The 19,824-nt window shown below is 42.4% G+C and overlaps 1 protein-coding gene across 2 annotated transcripts in view; it reads right to left on the reverse strand.

The window, feature by feature from the left end:
* The window catches only part of OTUD7A (OTU deubiquitinase 7A), a 1,097,633-nt gene that overhangs the window by 294,924 nt on the left and 782,885 nt on the right, over nt 1-19,824 (reverse strand). For both annotated transcript variants that reach the window (XM_069222100.1, XM_069222099.1), the window contains exon 7: nt 11,330-11,512. In XM_069222100.1, the coding sequence (XP_069078201.1) occupies nt 11,330-11,512 (183 nt within the window). The remainder of the gene's footprint in view (nt 1-11,329; nt 11,513-19,824) is intronic.

The following is a 19,824-nucleotide window of genomic DNA, read 5'->3' on the forward strand; positions in this document are numbered from 1 at the left end:
GTTATTAGACATGAATATGACCGGTTTGTACCTAGCGGGGTGAATAATTTACAGGGTAAGAAAGAAAAGGGTCAAGTTATGATCATGGGGGACACTAAGCTTTCTAGCTGTATCCCCCCCTTTCAGAGAGAAACCCCGAGTGAAGCTTGGCAAGTAAAAACAGACGCATTTGATACTGTTCTTAGCTGGAACATAGCAGGGCTGGAGAGCAAAATGCAAATTCCAGGATGGGGCCAATTTATAGACGAACATCAGATATGTCTATTCCAAGAAACATGGGCTTTGGGCCCCAAATATAGATCAGGCTTTAAAAGCTACTGGGTTGCAGCGCGCAAGGTGTCTTCTGGGAAACCATCAGGCGGGCTACTTATATGGCTAGGCTGTTCTCTCAGGTGTAAGGTTGAAGTTGTAGATATGGGCTGCCCTGATTTACAGGCCTTAGTAGTATTGACCCTCAAGGAGAGACCTCTACTAATAATTATTATCTATAACAGGAGTGTGGGCAGTAATTATGATTGTGATGCCCTGATCATACTGGACAGCTTTCTTCACAGCAACATTTCATCGTATTTCATCTTAATTGCAGGGGACTTTAACGTTACCTTTGAGCCCTACCCTCTGGTCCAAGAGCTATATAAAGAAGAGGATGCCTATTGGAGCATCCCCCAGTTAGTGTCAAACAAAAGCCCAGATTGAATAGAATAGCGCACCAAGTTGCAGATATTACACTAACACATGGTCTTCGAGCTTGCAACGGTCGCTCCCGTTCAGATGCCAACCCGCACTTCATCTTTAGGCGTGGAGCTCACAGGAGTCAGATCGATTATATTTGACTTGACGTCCGACTGTGGGGCCATATGTCTGACATGAGGGTGCAAGAACATGAAGAGAGTGACCACGACCCACTGATTTTATCGATTAGGGGTCTGCTGCCTTTGCTTGAAGTTCCCCACCCTAAGGCATATGCACAACAGCTCGCCCAGACAAATAATAGACGTAATGTCAAATGGGAGTCAGTTATTACCTCCTCGGATTCCTTTCCACGAATATACAATTTATTAGCAGACCAAATGGAGCACATGCTTTTGCATTTAGAGGACGGTGTTGGGCTCTTAGCAGCTCACACTGAACTGTTCAACTCTTTAAAGAACCTTCTCACAAAAGAGATCATCAGTAAACCTAGGAAAAAGTGCAGTGCATGGTGGTTTAGCAATACATGCAGGGAAGCCCAGCATAAGCTATTGAGAATACTGAAAGAGGGTCATGTAGAGCTTATAAGAAAAGCAAGGAAGGACTACAAACAGGAATGTTCTAGGGCGTGCAGAAGCTGGGAGGAGGCCAGATGGGTAGCTATCCTGGAGACTGCAAAAGCAAACGATATTTCTAGGTTTTGGAAATTGATAGCAGATGACAGTAGAGATTCATCCTCCCCCTCCTGGTACCTCAATTCTCTCTGCTGTGTGGGCTGAGCACTTTGGTCGACTATATGAAGGGCCATCCGAAGCTGCCTTTAGGACCCTTGACGATAGCTCAATTTCCGGGGCCACCCCGATTAAATTCACTCTAGCTGAAACCAGAGCTGCAATAATCTCATTGAATTAGGGAAAGGCCCCGGGTCCTGATAAGATCCAGGGTGACTTATATAAGACAAGACCTGACATATGGGCCCCTTACTCAAATTTAATCTGTAATGCAGTTGCGGCAGGAGCACCTGTTCCACCCTCTTGGAAAGGGGCAGAGATATTTCCCATCTTCAAAAAAGGCAGTCCTCGTGATCCTGCCAGTTACCGCCCAATATGTCTACCTGACAACTCCCAAAAGATTTTTGCAAAGCAACTCTTGTTCCACCTTAATGAATGGATCTCAGAGTCCGAAGCTATATCTGATCTACAGGCAGGGTTCAGACCCGCAGTTAGCACCATAGATCAAGCCCTGAGGTTGCTGGCAATCAAATGGAAGAATGTGGACCTGGGGGGGTGGGAATCTGTATGTGGTTTTCATTGACCTCAGAGCTGCATTTGATTTGGTGTCCAGGAACCTGTTATGGTTGACACTATCCAATATGGGTGTTCCAATAGGCCTCCTGAAACTCATTGTTTGACTGCATAAGAATACCTACGCACAAATTAGGTGTGGTAAGGACGGCGAATTGACAGATCCTGTAGCTATCAAAAGAGGAGTTAGACAAGGTTGTGTTCTAGCCCCTACCCTCTTCCTCCTATACATAAACAATTGTATCCAATATTTAGAAAATTGCACAAACGATTCACCCAAGCTGGCGGGGAAGAAAATACCGTGTCTGCTATATGCGGACGACACTATCCTGCTAGCTAAATCACTGATGGGAATTCAAAATTTGGTCAACCAATTCTGTGTCTTCTGTAGAGACCACGGGTTGGATGTTAATGCTAAGAAAACAAAACTTATGATATACAGTGCCTCAAGGAAAAGATTACGTGCAAGAATAGTAATTAATTCAATTCCGCTGGAAAGAGTTGCAGAGTTCGATTATTTAGGCATTAGGCTAACGGACTCTGGCAGTTGGGAGGCTGCTATTGGCAAAGGGGCACTCATTATAATCGGTGGGGCATTAGTACGTAAGGCTAGAACTGCAGCAAGCCCCCCCTTGAATCCAATCTCTGAGATTTATAAAGTCAAAATCCGTGCTGCAGCCTTGTACGGAGCGGAACTTTGGGGCTCCCACAGAAAATTGATATTTTACAAACTAAAGAAAATCACTTCCTTAGACACGTATCCAGGTTAGGGAAGGGTACACCAATGACCCCTCTAAGACTCGACTTAGGACTAAACAGCATCAAAGCCACAGCAGGTTTGACACCGCTTTCTTACTGGATCCGTTTATGGAAAACTGACGAACTTGAACCATTTAGGGTGGCGATAAGAGAACTTATAATATCCTCACAGGGATGGGAAAAAATCCTTTGGCTGAAGGAGATGAAATCTGCCTGGGATACGCTAGGTTTCCCTCACTACTGGAAGTACCCCGAGCTGATCCCTGCTAACGCTAGGCAAATTGTCAAAGGGAGATATCGGGAGAAAACCAACGAAGATCTTTTACACCATAATAGAGTGGGCAGGTTAACAGTAGACTTTCTGCAAGTCAAACATGAACCCCGGCCCGAGAACCTCATGGACCTTCCTATACCTGCACGTGCCCGCGCCTTATTTCTCCAGCTAAGATATGCCCGTTAACAGCTTTACGGCCTGTTGGTCATCTGTGCAAAGTCTTACTACTGCAGGACCGAGCTAATGCTTTCAGAATATGCAAATATGATACATCCACATTGGTAGTAAGCTCAGTTACCAAATATCTGTCTGAAGCTTGGTCCATTCGCAAAAGGTTCACCTCAGCCCTGGGGCTCTAAGTCGGCTAGGTATTCTTTTGTCTATGGATGGGGATTTTAATTAGATAGATCTATTCTCTCATTTTAACACTTAGATGTGTCATGTATCTTAACTCTGATGGGAATTTTATTTAATCATTGTGTGGTTTTTAGCAATTTTCGGATTATTAGGTCTCTCATGTGAGACGTTAAGGCCCTACTAGCCCATATAGATTAATTTTTAGTTCAATTGGCATGGCATTTTATAAGTTATATTGATATGATAAGAAATGTATCAGTCCACAAATCGATCATGTTATCGGTTTCAGTTTTATGGAATGTATGAACTGTATTTATTCGAACGATGGACACAAGTTTTCATTATTGCTATGTATGATTGTTTTAGTGTATCCATAAATTGATTACGTTACCAGTGTTAGTTTTAAGGAATGCACTAACGGTATTTATTCGAATGTCGGCCTCAAGTTTTTATAACTGCTATGTATGATTGTCTTATTGTATTTTAATGGTCTAAATTTTTAGACCGAATAAATAAAAAATAAAAAATAAAAAATAAACTGGTGAATTTCAGCATGTTTGAATTGTCACATTAAGATGACATTTTCTCCTATCTATAACAACATTTTAACCTTTGTTTTTTTGTGTATGTATTTGTATATCTATACCATTATTCTACAGTTACAAATACGCTAGTGAGCTACCTTGGTAATGGTCCCATTTCACCTTGTTTTTGTTTTTTCAGGGAATTTATGTTTTATTAAAGTAAAGTAATAACTTATTGTGATGCATCTGCGGTCAACCCCCTCTGTGCACATTGGTTGGCAGCAGGGACCTTGGCTTGCAGTCAGGCTCTGCACCAATCCCCCATGGGTGGCCAGCCCCTACTGCATGTGACTTTAGTCCAGGGGTAACCCAACCCTCCTCCTGCTACTTAAGGACACAAGGGACCATATACCTTGTCCTGTAGTGGTGGCTGAAACAGGTTACGGCCAGCCAATGAGATTCCTCAGTCTTTCGTGATCTAACCGGCCAATATGGAAAAAGCCCTCATGACCAATCAAAATGCTTCAGTTTTTCAATGTGTGGTCCCAACCATCTAGGTGTCTCTATATTTTTAACCTTCATTTATTCAAAATGGCTGGACAGATTCACATCAAATCACAAAAGACATGCCTTCTTGATAAAGATCTTGCTTTCTGACATATTTGGTGTAATTTTGTAAAGCCGTTTTTTTCTGTACAACGGTTCCAAAATTCCTATGGAAATTCCATAGGTTAATTGTGTTTTGGGACTCCCCTTTTTCTTGGCTTCCGCTTGACAGATAACACCAGAACTTTCCAGGAGCAGCTAAAATGGATGAACATTTTTTGGATAGTTTTGAGAAGATTTGTCCAAGGGTGCCAAAGGTATTAGCAAAACAAAAAAACGCTCTTCCAATGGGTAGATTGACATAGTTATAGTTTCAATGGGAGATACATTTTTGGTTTTCATAGTAACTTTGTCTACGTTTGACAAATAGGTACAAAACTTTCCAATATCAAACTTCATATCCATTGACTCCTTCATGGAAAGTTTTGTGCTGATCCATCAACTGGGGACAAAGAGAAAAGGAGACCCCAAACATGTAATTTCCTACTTTAATTAGCATAGAAAAAATTGTTCGATTACACAGAAAAAATGGATGAACATAATTACACCAAACATGGCACAAAGTTAGAACTTTCCTCTTTTGTTGGCTTGATGTAAATACATTCAGTAGTTTTTGATAAATTATTGTTTAAAGAAAACCTTTGTTTGTACATGAAGGGGTTAACTCTCAGATCAATATTTAAAAGATATACTGACACTAGAGGATCCATGGATATTTGTGTGTTCCAAAATTAAAAACAAAAACCTTGCCCAATAGAGCTTGTTCTTCCATATACCATTTTGGGTTCACAGACCCTAAGACTGACCTCCAGACATGAAAGAATCTGATTGGCTGCAGCAACATTTTCCTTCTCTTGCAGCAGCCAAGCCACCAAGAATCCAATTGGATGCTTTAACAGAAAGAAAGTGTTTTGACAGCCAATATAGCACTTGGGGACTGGGTCTGAAAGCACTTGGGGACTGGGTCTGAAAGCCCTGAAAAAAACATGAAACAACATATAAGGATGGAGGGTGAGTACACCAGAGGCGTAACAAAGGCCACCACAGCCCCCACAGTGCAGGGGGCCCAAGCTCCGGGGGCCCCCCTCAACACAACACCTGGCCTGAGTGAGCCCAATGAGGGGCCTCCTCCATGTTCTGTGCAGGGGGGCCCCTTCTAGTTTTGTTGGTATGTCACTGGAGAACGCCCAACCCCTAGGCCTGTGTGGTGGGTGTTTACAATAAGAAATATGTTAGATTTTGTGACAGGATGCGCAGAGCATGCTTCCGGATCTGCAGATCCTAATGAAAACCTCCAGGTGAAAATGAGCATCCGAATCTACAGCCACCAGTCCAAAAAAAATAATAAAGGGCCTGGTTATAAAAAAGACTCTGCTGCCACTGCGCAGGCCAGGTGCACGTTCCACAGGCTGAAGGGGCCCCGCTATGCAAGCTATCACCTACCCAGCATACCAACACCGGGTCAAGCTTTTTGGACTGCGTATGAGCCTGAAGCTAACACCTGCTGTGTGGGTAGCACAGAATAGCTTGTAGATGCTTCATGATTCCCTAAGTAGTAAATTCAGTGTGATGAAGATTATGAACATATGAGCACAGATTCTTGTGCCAGTGAAGAGGCTCACCACTGAGTGTAGCACTCTCAGAAGTGCCTTGAATAGTTAAGGGATTCCTGCCAAAAGTGAGCTTCCATAATCCAGCCTTAATAGCACCAACGGATTAAATTGCTTGTTTAAAAGTTTAAAATAATTTTCCAGGATGACGGGTTTAATACCTAAGGAGTGTAAGCTAATGTTGTGCCTCTTAAAACAATGTGCTCTGCATGCTTGAAAGTTCATGTTCTTGTCAAAGAAGAAGCCAAGGGATTTAATGCACTCTGCATGGAAGGAATGGATGTTCAGTGTAGAGCATGAGTTCATTCAGACTTTGACCAGAACAATGCAGAGTTAGGAAGAAAAAATCTATCTTTTACGTGTACTGAGTAAGAACCTGGACACCTAGCCTGTCACTTGCCTGTGGCCTCCAGTTGCTGCATGTTCGAGCCTGATCCAATGACACTGCCGCTGCCTGGGGATTCCCGCCTGGGTTTTCCCATTCACTATTCTTCCCACCAACAGAAGCCCCGACCTAATCAATGAAGGCCACAGTGCAGATGTGCTGTCTGTGCTGAAAGCATGCCAAAGGCATTCCTGTCTGTACCGGTCAGTGCCTGGACCATGCCCAGCACTACAACCCCTGGTCCTTATAAACCCTAAAGACACATCATTGCTAAGCTCTACACCCTTGACCCTGGATGGCACCATGCTGACCGATGATCCACGGTAGGCCCTTTCACCTGCATCCACTGCCACTTTCCCTGCCACATCACACACATCAGTCCACCAACCAGACCCGCCCAAACACAGCACAGACACCAATTGAACAAAAACACCAACTTGCATGTGTCTTTCTCAACCCACTCTCCTTATGTAAACACACCACCAAGATTTGGAACCTCCTCTCCACCCTCACACCCAACATCCTCTTCCTCACTGAGACCTGGCTCAACCCCACTTCCGCGCCAGACATCGTCACTGCAATACCTGAAGTTCGCCCACCGCAACAACAACTGTGATGGAGGGATCATCATAATACACACTGGATCCATCCAACGCACCACCACAAATGACAACATGACCCCAACGATGAAATACGTCTTCTTCCAAACAGACAGAAAATCCCCCAAACTAAATCCAGTCTTTTGCAACTCTGTCACCGACTCATCGCCCCCCTCACCATAGACTCCAACAACTACATTTTCCTCAGCGACCTCAACTTCCATCTTGATGATCACAATGACATCAACACTACCAAATCTCAACAGCATGAATAACATCAGACTTTCCCAACTCATCAATGACCCAAAGCACACCACAGGCCAGATGCTACACCCAAACTTCACCTCAAGCGACCGCATCAAGAACAACCACACCATGGAACTCACCTGGACTGACTACTCCATCCTCCACATCAGAATCACCAGCTCACAGACCTTTGCCCCCATCCTGCCCCAGCATCCCCTACCGCAGATAGAGCAAAGTCCTAAAGGACACATGGATCAACCCTCTCAAACCACCCACCCCATCTCCTCCAACAACTTAGACCAGAACGTCAGAAACTTCAACAATTGGATCACTAGCTGCACCAACAGTGTCAATCCAAATGACACTGTAAACAACTGGAAAGAAGATGGCGCACCAGCCAGAGCACAACTGACAAGACGACCTTCAAGACAGCTCTTATACTCTACCACAGACAGTTGAGACATAATAGAAGAAAAAGGCCTTACATGCTTCAAATAAAGTTCCATTAACAACAAAGAACTCTTCAACTTTGTCAAATAATTCTCTTAACCTCAGCTGAAATAAACAATATTATCCCCTCCCAGGAACTCCACAACAACCTTGTAAACTTCTTCCACAAAAAGATCACCAATACCTACAGAAACTTCGAACCCCAGCCCGAAGCCACTGACTTCTTTAAGCAACACAACCACCCTGCTACCATCACAAACCTGAGACTGATTGAATGGAGCCAGCTCGCCCAACAGGACACTGCATCCATCATAAACTCAGTCCACACAGGGGCCCCAACCAAACTATGCCCTCAGCACTTCCTTAACCAAGGTGAAGCCAGAATCAGGGACCTACTCACCACCTTGGTTCAACACCTCAATTGCCATGGTCACCTTCCCTGGAAACACGTAGAAGTCAATGCCCTACTGAAGAAACTGTCAGCAGACCCTAGCCAACTCAACAGCTACCAACTGATTTCCCTGCTCCCATTTCTGTCCAAAGTACGAGAAAAAACCATCAACCAACAACTCTCATTACAGCTGGAACAGAACCTCCTAATCAACTCCTCCTAATCTGGATTCTACAGCAACCATCGCACTGAGCCAGCCCTCCCACAGCTACTGACGACATCAGAGCCTTACTGAACTGAAAAGAGACTATGGCTCTGATCCTCCTAGACCTCTCAGCAGCCTTTTATATGGTCTCCCACCACACACTCATTACAATGCTGCACAACATAGGCATTCAAGGAGCAGCCCTCAGGTGGATTGCCCCTTTCCTCACCAGAAGAATGAAAAAGGTCCGCCTTCATCTCTGAACCCAAGGAAATCATCTGTGGAGTACCCCAGAGATCTTCACTCAGCCCCTCCCTCTTAAACACTTATATGACACCTCCGGCAAGCATCACCAAAAGCAATGGACTCAACATCATATTGTGTGCAGATGAAACACAGCTCACATTCTCCCTCTCAAAAGACACCACCAACACAAAGACCAACTTCCACAACTGCATGATAGACATTGCCAACTGGACGAAGGACAACTTCCTGAAGCTCCACGCAGACAAAACAGAGGTATTGATTTTTGGAAACAAAAGCTCCCCAGGGGACACATCCTGGTGGCCCTTAGAACTCGGACCTACTCCTTCCCCCACTGACCATGCTAGGAACCTACGCATCATTCTGAACAACAAGCTAACTATGACGACTAAGGTCAACTCAGTCTTCTCGTCCTGCTTCTTCATCCTCTGCATGCTTTGTAAGGTATTCAAATGGCTACACCAAAGCTCCAGACGCACCATCACTGAGGTTCTCATCTCCAGCTGACCGGAATACGGCAATGCTCTTGCAGGGATTTCAGCTCACCTCCAACAATGACTATAGACCATACGGAACTCTGCAGCCATACTCATCCTAGATCTCCCTAGACAAACCCACATCACCCACTACCTCAGGGAATTTCACTGGCTCCCTGTACAGAAAAGATGCCAGTTTAAGCTCCTGTCCCATGCATACAAGGCCCTACACAACTGCGGACCCACACACTCGAATCGCTGCCTGAACTTCCATCAGCGATAAGACACCTTTGCATTCCTTTATCTAACCCTTACCGACCGCATCCAACATAGCAGATGCAGAGGTCTCTCCTTCTACCTAGCACCGAAGATATGCTAAAATTTCATCTACAGACTTCCTCATCTCTTCCTGAGTTCTGAAAGTCCCTGAAGTCCTAGTTATTCAACTAATTAACCGGACCCTGCCAATGCCTAGATACATTCATCGGTGAAAATAGCACTCTACAAATCTACTGATTGATTGATTGATTCAACCGATGTATCATCATTTGGGATTGGGTGTAAGGTAACACTTAGGCTGCAATTTCAATGCCTTTGAAGGGATGAAAAAATTGAAATAGAGTTCAATGTCATCAGTGTAGCAGTAGTATATGATATTTGAGTGTTATACTTTGACAGTTCTGAATGTATGATACATACTAGCTAAGAACAGCTCCCTGTATTCTCATTCATTCTTTAAAAATTTTCAATAGAGTTCAGTGATTTATTATGCTATTTGCTGCTTATCTACAAGGATAAGGAGGCAGGAGTCAACTTTATTCAGAATCCATGGTGCATTATTTACTGGTTTTAGAATGGCTGTTTCCGTGCTGCATCCTGATATGAAACCAGACTGAAGCTCTTCTAAGACTTAATTATAAAAATAAAAACAACTTTTCAGGGCTTTTACAAGGAAGTATGTTTGAACCAGATGGAAATTACTGACATCTTCAATGTCTACATCTGGTGTTTTTTTCAAAAGGGGAAAGATCTGAACAATTTTGTAGGCAGCCTTGGGTGGTGCTTTATGATATGAAGTTGTTAAGTAGCTTCATTCCATATTATATAAATGAAGCACTTATCTCTTCGAGGATTGTAGATGGCATACATTCAAAGAAAGGAGAGGATGGTTTAGTTCTGGCAATGGTGGAAATTATTTCTGAATGAGCCAATATTATATCAATGAAGCACTTATCTCTTAGAGGATTGTAGAGGTCATAAGCTCAAAGAAATGAGAGGATAGTTTGGTACTGGCAGTGGTGGAGATTATTTTAGAATGAACCACTACTCTCAGAGATTACTAAATGATCCTGGGTTGCTGGAGAGCTTTCCAATGTTCATGGACCATACTAATGTTCATGAACCATGTTTGAGGAGGATGCTATCATTTTAAACTTTTCAGTAAAGATGGAAGTGGAGTAGTTGGTGGACCTCTCTAAGACAGTGTGTGTGGGATTTTATTTACTATCCTTAAAATCTAGAGTGTTTTTTGCTTAGCTAATCTCTATTCTGAAAAAGAGATCCTTCCCTGAAAAATGTGTTGTTTATATTTCTTTCTCAGAGTCCTTCATTTTGCTAGGACATGTGAGTGAAGGAAATTTGCGTCACAGATGCTCTATAGCTTTAATAGTCTTTATTTTTTCATTCAAGTTTTTTAATACAATTCCACTGATTCTTTACAATTCTGTTATTTGCTGTCTTTGAGACTTTTACATTCATGATTCCTGCCAAGAAGCAACAAAGTATCTTTGAAATATTTCCCTCAAGCATTAATAAATAGAGAGACACTTGATACTGAAGCATTATATTGAAGATGTTCAAGACAGTGGCTTCTCAAAGCTTGTAAGAAGTATAGATTCTAGAACTTGGACAGTGAGCCTTTGGACTTGGATAAATCAAATTGAAAACCAGAACATAAAGTAATTTGAAACCAATCTACCATGGATGATTTACAAGCTGTGGTAATGTGATCTCACTTTTAAACGCATTCTATATGAAGTCTTATCCTAGTGGAAAATTGGAAAAGTGTTCAGTATATGTTATCTTTTGTAATGTGACTATAGAATTCATTTAAACTGTGTATATTTAAATTGATAAATATTACAACATTTTTCACTGTCTTAACGTCATAAGTCTTATTCTTCACTTACCTTGGGCAATATCATCCTGACGCTGAAGCCCTGTCCGCTCTACCTTGGTCACCTGTTGGAGTAGTTCCCTCTCATGCTGCTTGTAGTACTTTCCCTCATTGAATACGTGGGGTAGATTTGCTGTGTGAACCTGCCGGAGTTGTTCATAGTCATTCAGGGCTGCAGTCAGGTCCCAGTTTTTACCTGCAAACACATATGAGGGAATATGACTTGCCAACCAATGACAACTCTTTTTAAACAGGGCTTTACAAACAATACCAGCATGTGACTAAGCATCCTGCATGTTAACAAACACATAGTTCGCTGTAAAAACTATTATTATTAGTAAAGGAGTTGGCAAATTAAAGTAATTATGTGGGGTGTACATCACATAGAGAAAGAAATAACTAATGCTCATAGGAGAACATGAGTACCCAATCTACAATCAGCCAGATGCCTATATTTGACAAAGTGTGTTTTCATTTCCTAACACCATCTGATCCATGGATCATATTAGCTGTTGTACTCCTCTGTTGTGGCAAAAATTGGTCTAGGCTCTCCTACTACAGTTGTGATACCAGAATTAGAATATGTAATTATTCATTGTCCATTATTTATTTTGATCATCATTCAACACTGGATTACGCCATCCCCCTCATTTTCTTACTGCCCATGTGATTGATTGATTGACTGATTGATTCATAGCATTTGTAAAGTGAAACGCTATTTCAGACAGAATTGTCCCATCACTAATGAAGAAGCAAAAGCAGTCCAGGGTTCAGAATAGAGAAGAAAACGACCAGAATGTCCTCACCAAAAACTAGATGGTGTACGGGAACAGGTATGTTTTAAGATGTTTCCTGATAATGGGAAGGGTATGTTGAGTTTGAAGAGTATTCAGCAAGAAACTCCATGCCTTACCTGCCACCACCACTAAAGAGAAGCCTCTGTTCTGGTCTTTTTAAATGTAGACATTTGCCCAACATTGTGTGTTTAGATGTCAGAACAAGCAAAAGTTGATACTAGGTGAACAGTAATGCAATGTAGGTTTCTTGACCAGAATTGTAAATTGACTTGTGGAAAAGACATCTTGACATGACTGCTAGTAAATGGGGCTTATGCAGATGATTTGAAATGGACAAATATATCCTTAGTCCCAGGATCATCCTTGCTGCTGCATTTGGGATCTGTGTTTTCAGTTTCATCACTGCTCAGGGATGGGAGTTTGAGACCAGACGGACATTTCATGAAGACAATATTCCAGGTTCTGAGGAGGAATTGCCTTTTAACCTGAGAATCAACCGAGTATGATGTAATAGTACGGACCAGAATGCCAAATTGCTCAATGAGAAAGGCGAGTGGTGCCTCATTGTGGTTAAACAGCCTAGGACCCAGTATATTCCTGTTGCCCTCTAGTACACCAGTGAGAATCATATTAGGACTGGATCTGTCGTTAGCCAGGGCAATCGCTTGAGTCCGATCCTGCAGAAATCCCAGCCGAGGTAAAACAATACATTACAATGGAGTGTAAGATGGTATCCAAGGAGGGGTGGCCCTTGCTGAAGGATGGAAATACACATTGTAGAGTATAGAGTTTTTTACTGATACAACTCAGGGGGCAGTTAGGGGGTGGGGGTTCTTAGGGGAATTCTCTGCACAATGGTAATACTATTTGTGTTGCTCATGACAATGTGATGGAAATATATGTTGTGTTGAAATGTAATAAAAAATATAGCATCATAGACCACCGACAGATCTAACTAAATCAGGGCCACCATTCCACCTTCATCCCTGACACACCTGATATCATTCTTCGCTTTAGCCAGTACTTTTTCGGTGCAAAGGCCTTAATGAAAACCTGTGAAAAAATTGGTATGTCTCCAAAGATTGAGTTTCAGTCAGCTTGGTGAACAAATGGAAAAGAGAGTTAGGGCCATAGACATGATAATAGTGCCCTGGGTCAGGTTGCCATAGATGTGATAACGGTGTCCAGGTTTAGGTTCTTTGATAGAGCTAAATTATACACAATTTCTGTTTTTTGGTACGACTAATGCTGAAAATAAAGAATTGGAAAGGTTAGTCAGAGAAGGTAGAATAGTTTTATCAACTTTCTTTAGCTGCTGGATTGATATCCAAAGGAGAAGAAATGGGTAAGGAAGTCAAAATGTTAGAAACTAGCTATTCTGTCACACGTTTATGAGAAGACCATGCAGAGCTGCTGGAGGAATTTACTAGGAAAACAGTGCTATGGGATATCTGGTGGAATTTATCATCCAAACTAAAAAAAAATCATGACAACTTATTAGACAAAACTTGCGACAAATTTATTGTATTACCTTCAGCCAATGGGCAGGCCATGTTTTTGCGTAGTAGAAATACTTCTCTTGTTGGATTTTTAGAGCCAAGAAAGTGCTTGCTTACAATAGCAGTATAATTCTTCTTTTTAAAAATGTTTGTTGTGTTGAAGTTTTTCTCCACTTCCTTTCTACTACTTTACAGTTATGTTCCATGACTTTGGCACTGTTGCCCGCCTCCCCCCTTGAGATTTGCAGCGGCCACCAGTGTAGCTTGATTGTGGTATATTAATCACTTGAAATAAAAAATACATAAATAATTCATTCATCATTCGAGCTGTAGCAGTTAACTAGCAATGTCCACAAAATTCTGTAAGTAGTTTGTGGAAATGGATAACGCTCAGCAACCCCTGTTCACCAAAAGATTTGCTGGTTTATGTTTGATTCAATATCACTGTGCCTTATTCCAAGTAAAGTTTATATGTGCACATGAACGTGCCTGATAAATTCTAGCAGCCGAAGTGAAATATCACACCTGTAGTGTGAATGAATGATGAGGTAAGAACATTATTTAAAGCACTTGCTGAAATGGTGTAGTCTCCTTTTCTTTGATATACACAAATAATGTGCTATTTCAGTCCTACAAGTTCTTTCATGTAAAGGTATAATTCTTGCATTACTGGACACGTCGATCGGGTATGTGTATATTTATGCATGAACCCTGGCCAGTAGGAAAAGGAGTGCTGTACAGTGTCAAAGACAAGTGTAAACTCAACAAGTGATTAGAGAGGAGGTGATTGGTTGACAGGTAATGCTTTGTGATAGAGTTTTCTAAATTGGAGCAGAAGTAGGTTGGTGTTCTTGATGGATTTGGGATGCTCTTTCAGATCGTGGGTCATAGGACTGTTGAGAGCGTCTTTAGCCTGTGAGTTTTCCCAAGACAATGGACTCTGTGGGGAGAAGGATTTGTAAACTTCAGAGTAATCCATCTGGAAATATTGTACAAGTTGAAAGACAACCCCATGGTGAGTACTTTATTTTGGGGGAGGGTTTTACAGGTTCGAACTTACAACCTCCTGCCTTACAAAAGTGAGGTGATCAGTGACTCTTGTGTCTCAACAGTGGTGTCAAAGGGTCAGCCAAAACTTGAGTGTGTTGAGGAATATCCTAAATTACAGAGTCAAGTCTTAAATAGGAACTGAATTTACTTTACATTACTAGAAAAACACAATGTCCTATGCTAGTCCAAATTTGCTACTTCAACGCAGAGCTCCGAACAGACTTAAAAGCAAGTGCTATCACTCATCTCTTATCAGTAGCAGGGGTTCTGTTGGGTAGGACTTTAGTAATGGCCATGTGAATGTTGAGAGTCTAATGGAACTCTCTCCCTAGTTCAGATTTCAAATAGTCACAAATGAGCAAGTTCTATACATAGGTCAGCTTGGCTAAACTAAAAACAACCTCAGGCTATAGTGAGCATCAGTCCATTAATTATGTAAATATAACATATTGAAGCTATTTGTTATAGTAATTGGGTAGGCCTTGACCCTAAGTGCATAGAATATATTGTGTTGCTGTCAGAACCCCTTTCCGAGGCCATGGGACAAGCAGGGGCTTCTGAACCCAACTGTAGTGGCTGAGGCATTTTACTCCTGATGTCCCGGGACCTGACCTATTATAGATCTGAGCAACTTGGTGAAGTGCCCTTTCTGCACTTGACTCTCAGTAGTAATGTGGTTGAGCAGTTCAAAACTCTCTCAGGGGGAGGTGTGGATAATGATAGTAAACACAACTTAAAATGCAGCAACAAATAATTGTCCAGCCAAATATTTGTTTCAATGTAAAAAAGAGAAGCATTTTATTCCCACCTGCTACCAACACATTCCTACCGCTACCAACACAAAGAAAAAATACAACAACCACAGACAACTACACAGTCCCCCTGAGGTCAGGACTCTAGTGTGTCTTTAGACAGTCCCTTGGGTGCCACTTCCTTCTTACTCCTAGAAATAGTGGTTATTCTCCATTCATTATAGGCAAAATCCAGGACAAGCCTCACTAGTAGTTTAGTTCGCAAGACTTTATTTTCAACTCAACATTGTTCCAGGGCCGCAGAGCAATCTACCAAGTAAGATATCCAGAGCAGTTGGCTCAAAATCAGTCTTACCCACCCCAGCAAGTTCGGAGCATGCCCTGTCTGCAGGTGCTTGGATTGGCAGCAGCTGAATCAGATGGCTTCCCCATACGTGGCCCAGGTGGGCTGCACTCAGAGGGCGCAGAGTTCCTCACACATGGACACACCACCAAAGCAATAAAAGATTCTTTGTGGCTCCTCCTTGCAGGATATGTGTCCTACCCACCCAATGAAGTGGGAAGGGTAATGTGACAACCCTGAAGCAGGTCCATCGCCTCGGTTACGGGGCTCAAACAGTAGCGCACTTCTCCAGCAGAAGTGGTAGATCTTGTTGCCCCCAGTGAACTCTTCTGGCATACAGGGTTGCTGTATCTTTCATGTACACCGGCTCCAGCCTGCTCAGCACAGCAAAATCTGCGGCAGTAGATCCTCCTGGCATAAAGGGTCATGGCTCACTACAGGTCAAGGTCTAAGGCCCTCACAACATGGCAATCTTCACGCAGTGGCCCCTTCTGGCACACAGGGTTATGGCCTCTCACCACATATAAGCTCCAGCCCCTCTGTTGCAGTGATGCACATTGCTAGGTTCACTGTGACCCTCATCTGGCATGCAAGGTTTGTCAACTTCATCCTACACACGGCCAACAACCAATTGGCTCAGCAGCAGGCGCTCACACCTCGCAATGGGAGTCCATTTCACATGGCTCCCACTGGACCTTGCTCCCGCCGACACTCTCCTCTTTCTCACAGGGCACACTGGTCTTGACAAACAGGCAGGTGCTGGTGTCTAATGGCAGGTAGTTTTGGATTCCATCGGTGATGTCCCCTCACCCAGCAGGGAGACTAGCAGGCCTTGGTCCCCAGTCCTGGTCACAGGCAGGTCTTAAAGCACCTCCCCTCCTCATGCAGCATGTCTGGCTGCTTGGCAGAAGGCAATTTTAGGGGTCTCAAGCTCCCCTTCTTATAGTCCATTTCCAGACACCAAATGTGATTTTGAGTCTGAGGACCTGATTTAGATATTGGTGGATGAGTTACTCCATCACAATGGTGACGGATATTATGTCCGCCGAAATCTAAATCCCATAGAATATATAATGGGGTTTAGATTTCAGTGTTATATAGTTCAATGTGATCGTATTCTTTAACACGTTGCCCCATAAATCCTTTACATGTACATTCACATATGCAATTTTGTAATTTTACTGTTGCACTCCTTCCTTTGGCAAACAGTGGCACTTTTTGCACTTGCACTTCAGAAATGGCATGCTTACAAATAGCATGACCTGTACGGATATACTGATTACACAAAGTCTTTCTGTGCAAATATTTTAGGGTACAAACATAAGTTTGTGAAATGGGTTGTTGTATCCTCCTGTAATATCGGGCAAAGGGTATTGGCGTAATAAAACTTGATGCCCCCCCTGAAAAGTACATGAACCCCCTTCAAACTCACCCAGGGGCTCTCAGGCCCGAGTACTGTGCTGAGAGGGACCCCTGGAGCTCAGGACCCACCCCACATCACAGGGATTGCAGGGACATTTGTAATGCCACTGGCAAAGGGTTGGAGGAAGAAAGAGAGCAAGAGACATAAATCGAGGAAACATCAAAGTGGTTTGTAGTGAGTGGAACTCCTTGCACAGGTATGGGTATATTATCGCAACTACCTATGTCAATGTCGCTGTAGGAATTCACCAGTTTTTCCATTCTTGAAAACATGTGTAATTCTCTTCTGCCTTTGATTATAAATAGAATTATAGATGGGTAACAGTGAATTAAAGGAATGTTTCTTACTGAGGGATTCTGAGTGACATCAAATAGATAACAAGTGATGGTTGCCAATGATTCCACTCAGAACCCCAAGATGAAAAACATGCCTGTAATTCACTTGTTACCCATCTATAACTTTATGTTATATTTACCCCCCAAAGACATCGGCCCCTGGTTTCAACTGCTGTTCAGGAGGAAAGGAGTAATGGGGGAGCCATATTTAACACAACCTCCCTGCCCCTAACTCTAAAAAACATTCCCCGACCTGCTGCCACCCACCCAAACACTCTCTGTGTCTTCCCTCTTCTTCCATCCATAAACTGTGCTACCTGCTCTTTCACGCTGCTCTGACAACCTGGAACACCATGATGATGTAGCAACAGTGATAAACAGCTTTATTTAAGAACTGTTCCTCCATCGTAGCAGTGAATTACTGGATTAGAAGTTACTTACACAAGGGGTTCCCTACCCGAGCTATACATAACAAATTATATTAGACTCAGGCACTTGGGCCACCCTAAAAGGTTTACAAACACACATAAAGAACCATATGTTGCCATTACATTAGAGACCCAACTGGAATTCGAAATTTGAAATATGCTACTTGTATATAATCTGCTGGTGGTATCTATAGCAATCTAGGTGTATACTTTAATCCTCAATCTGGGTTTTACACCAGACACAGTTCTGGCCCACGGGCTTTTTGAACATTGGATGTACAGTAGAACAAAATAATCGTTTTTTAGGTATGTAATAAAGAAACATAGTTTAAAGACATCAATAGGCACCAGTAACCAGTTTCAACATGCAGGTGAACCTTTCTCCACCAGTAAACATCCAGCAAATTAATCCATCATAAACCACGTACTAATGATCAACTAGAAACTTCCCCATGGTTAGTACATATATTTTTGGTCACATCCCTTTCTTTGGGCCAGGATACGGGTGCATGCCAGGACTGGTATTTATTATCTGAGAAGGACAACTATGGTTATACTCGCACCACACTTAACATCATACGTCGACCAGTTTGAAATGGTGCTTCACCTCCCCTAGGTTAATTTAGTTAATCCAATAAACAATGTACACAAATCAGAGAGGAGGCCCTCTCTTATTTCTAGCAAATAAATAACGTATTGTTAATGGTGCCAAAATTGCTTGCCTTTGGCACTAATCTTCTTAATACATCCAAGTTAGTCCTTCAAACAAAGTGGTTAAATAAATATCCACATATTCTTAGTATATGGTCTTGCAGACAGGATGTGTACTCTATACACAGCGCCCATATCTTGAGGGATCCACAACAGTGCAATTTTACCATCAATCTTCTTTATTATATTCAATTTTGTCTTCTTTATTTCATATCAAAATATTTCTTTAAAAGCACACATACAGCAGCCCGACCAACGTGTTTCATCCTACAGAAGGACTTCCTCAGGACTGTAAAAATATATACATATACAATAATAATTACAAAAACAATCCTCTCCATAAAAACATTATCCACAGCAATATTGTCTTTTAAAACTCAGCCCCCTCTTTTAACATCATGTCCGGACTAGTATTTGCTTTGATTTGTTTCTCCGCATCCATAGGGGAGGGCTAGAGTGCTGCACCTCCCCCAATGTGGGTCAGCATATACCAGACCGATTATTAAAATATATATAATTTTCCTTTCCTCATAGGGCGGGCTGCAGAGTTTCTCTCTTCTAGCAAAACAGTGATCAGTTGTTGGCAAGGACATGCTTAATTGGGATGACACACTAAGCCTGTGATACTGAACTGTGCATGTTTGTATTGGCCGGTGTTTTCCTACGCCAGCTAAACATGCACAGTTCAGGCCTCCACTATCTGTACTGTCATGGAGGTAGGGGGAGTACAGATACAGAACCACTAGTCTCTGATGGAACACTGGGATCTCCTGCCCCAGCCAATCCTGGTGTTGCTCTCATGTTGTTTGCTAGTATAAATGGCATGACAGCAGTGTTTGGATTGAAGTGGGTAGCATCTGTGGGCTCAGTATGCAAATCATTACAGCCAGGCAGTGCGGAGGAAGGAGGATTTTACCTCCTTTGGTGTGATAATCGTTTGCACCTCAAAGCCATGGAAAAACGTGTGTGATGAATCCGAAGAATAATATAACTAGGCAATCGTCAAGGTAAGATTATATTTGTTCACTACTTGCCAAAGAGCTACAGAATTAAATTGATATTGCAGAGATGTTCGGGGTATATTCTATTTAGATAAGCGAAAGTATGCACCTATATAAGCATATCAAGTGATGGCAGCTTGCTGATCAAATTTCAGATGAATTGATTCAT

Source organism: Pleurodeles waltl, chromosome 3_1, assembly GCF_031143425.1.
Source record: "Pleurodeles waltl isolate 20211129_DDA chromosome 3_1, aPleWal1.hap1.20221129, whole genome shotgun sequence".
Classification (NCBI taxonomy): Eukaryota; Metazoa; Chordata; class Amphibia; order Caudata; family Salamandridae; genus Pleurodeles; species Pleurodeles waltl.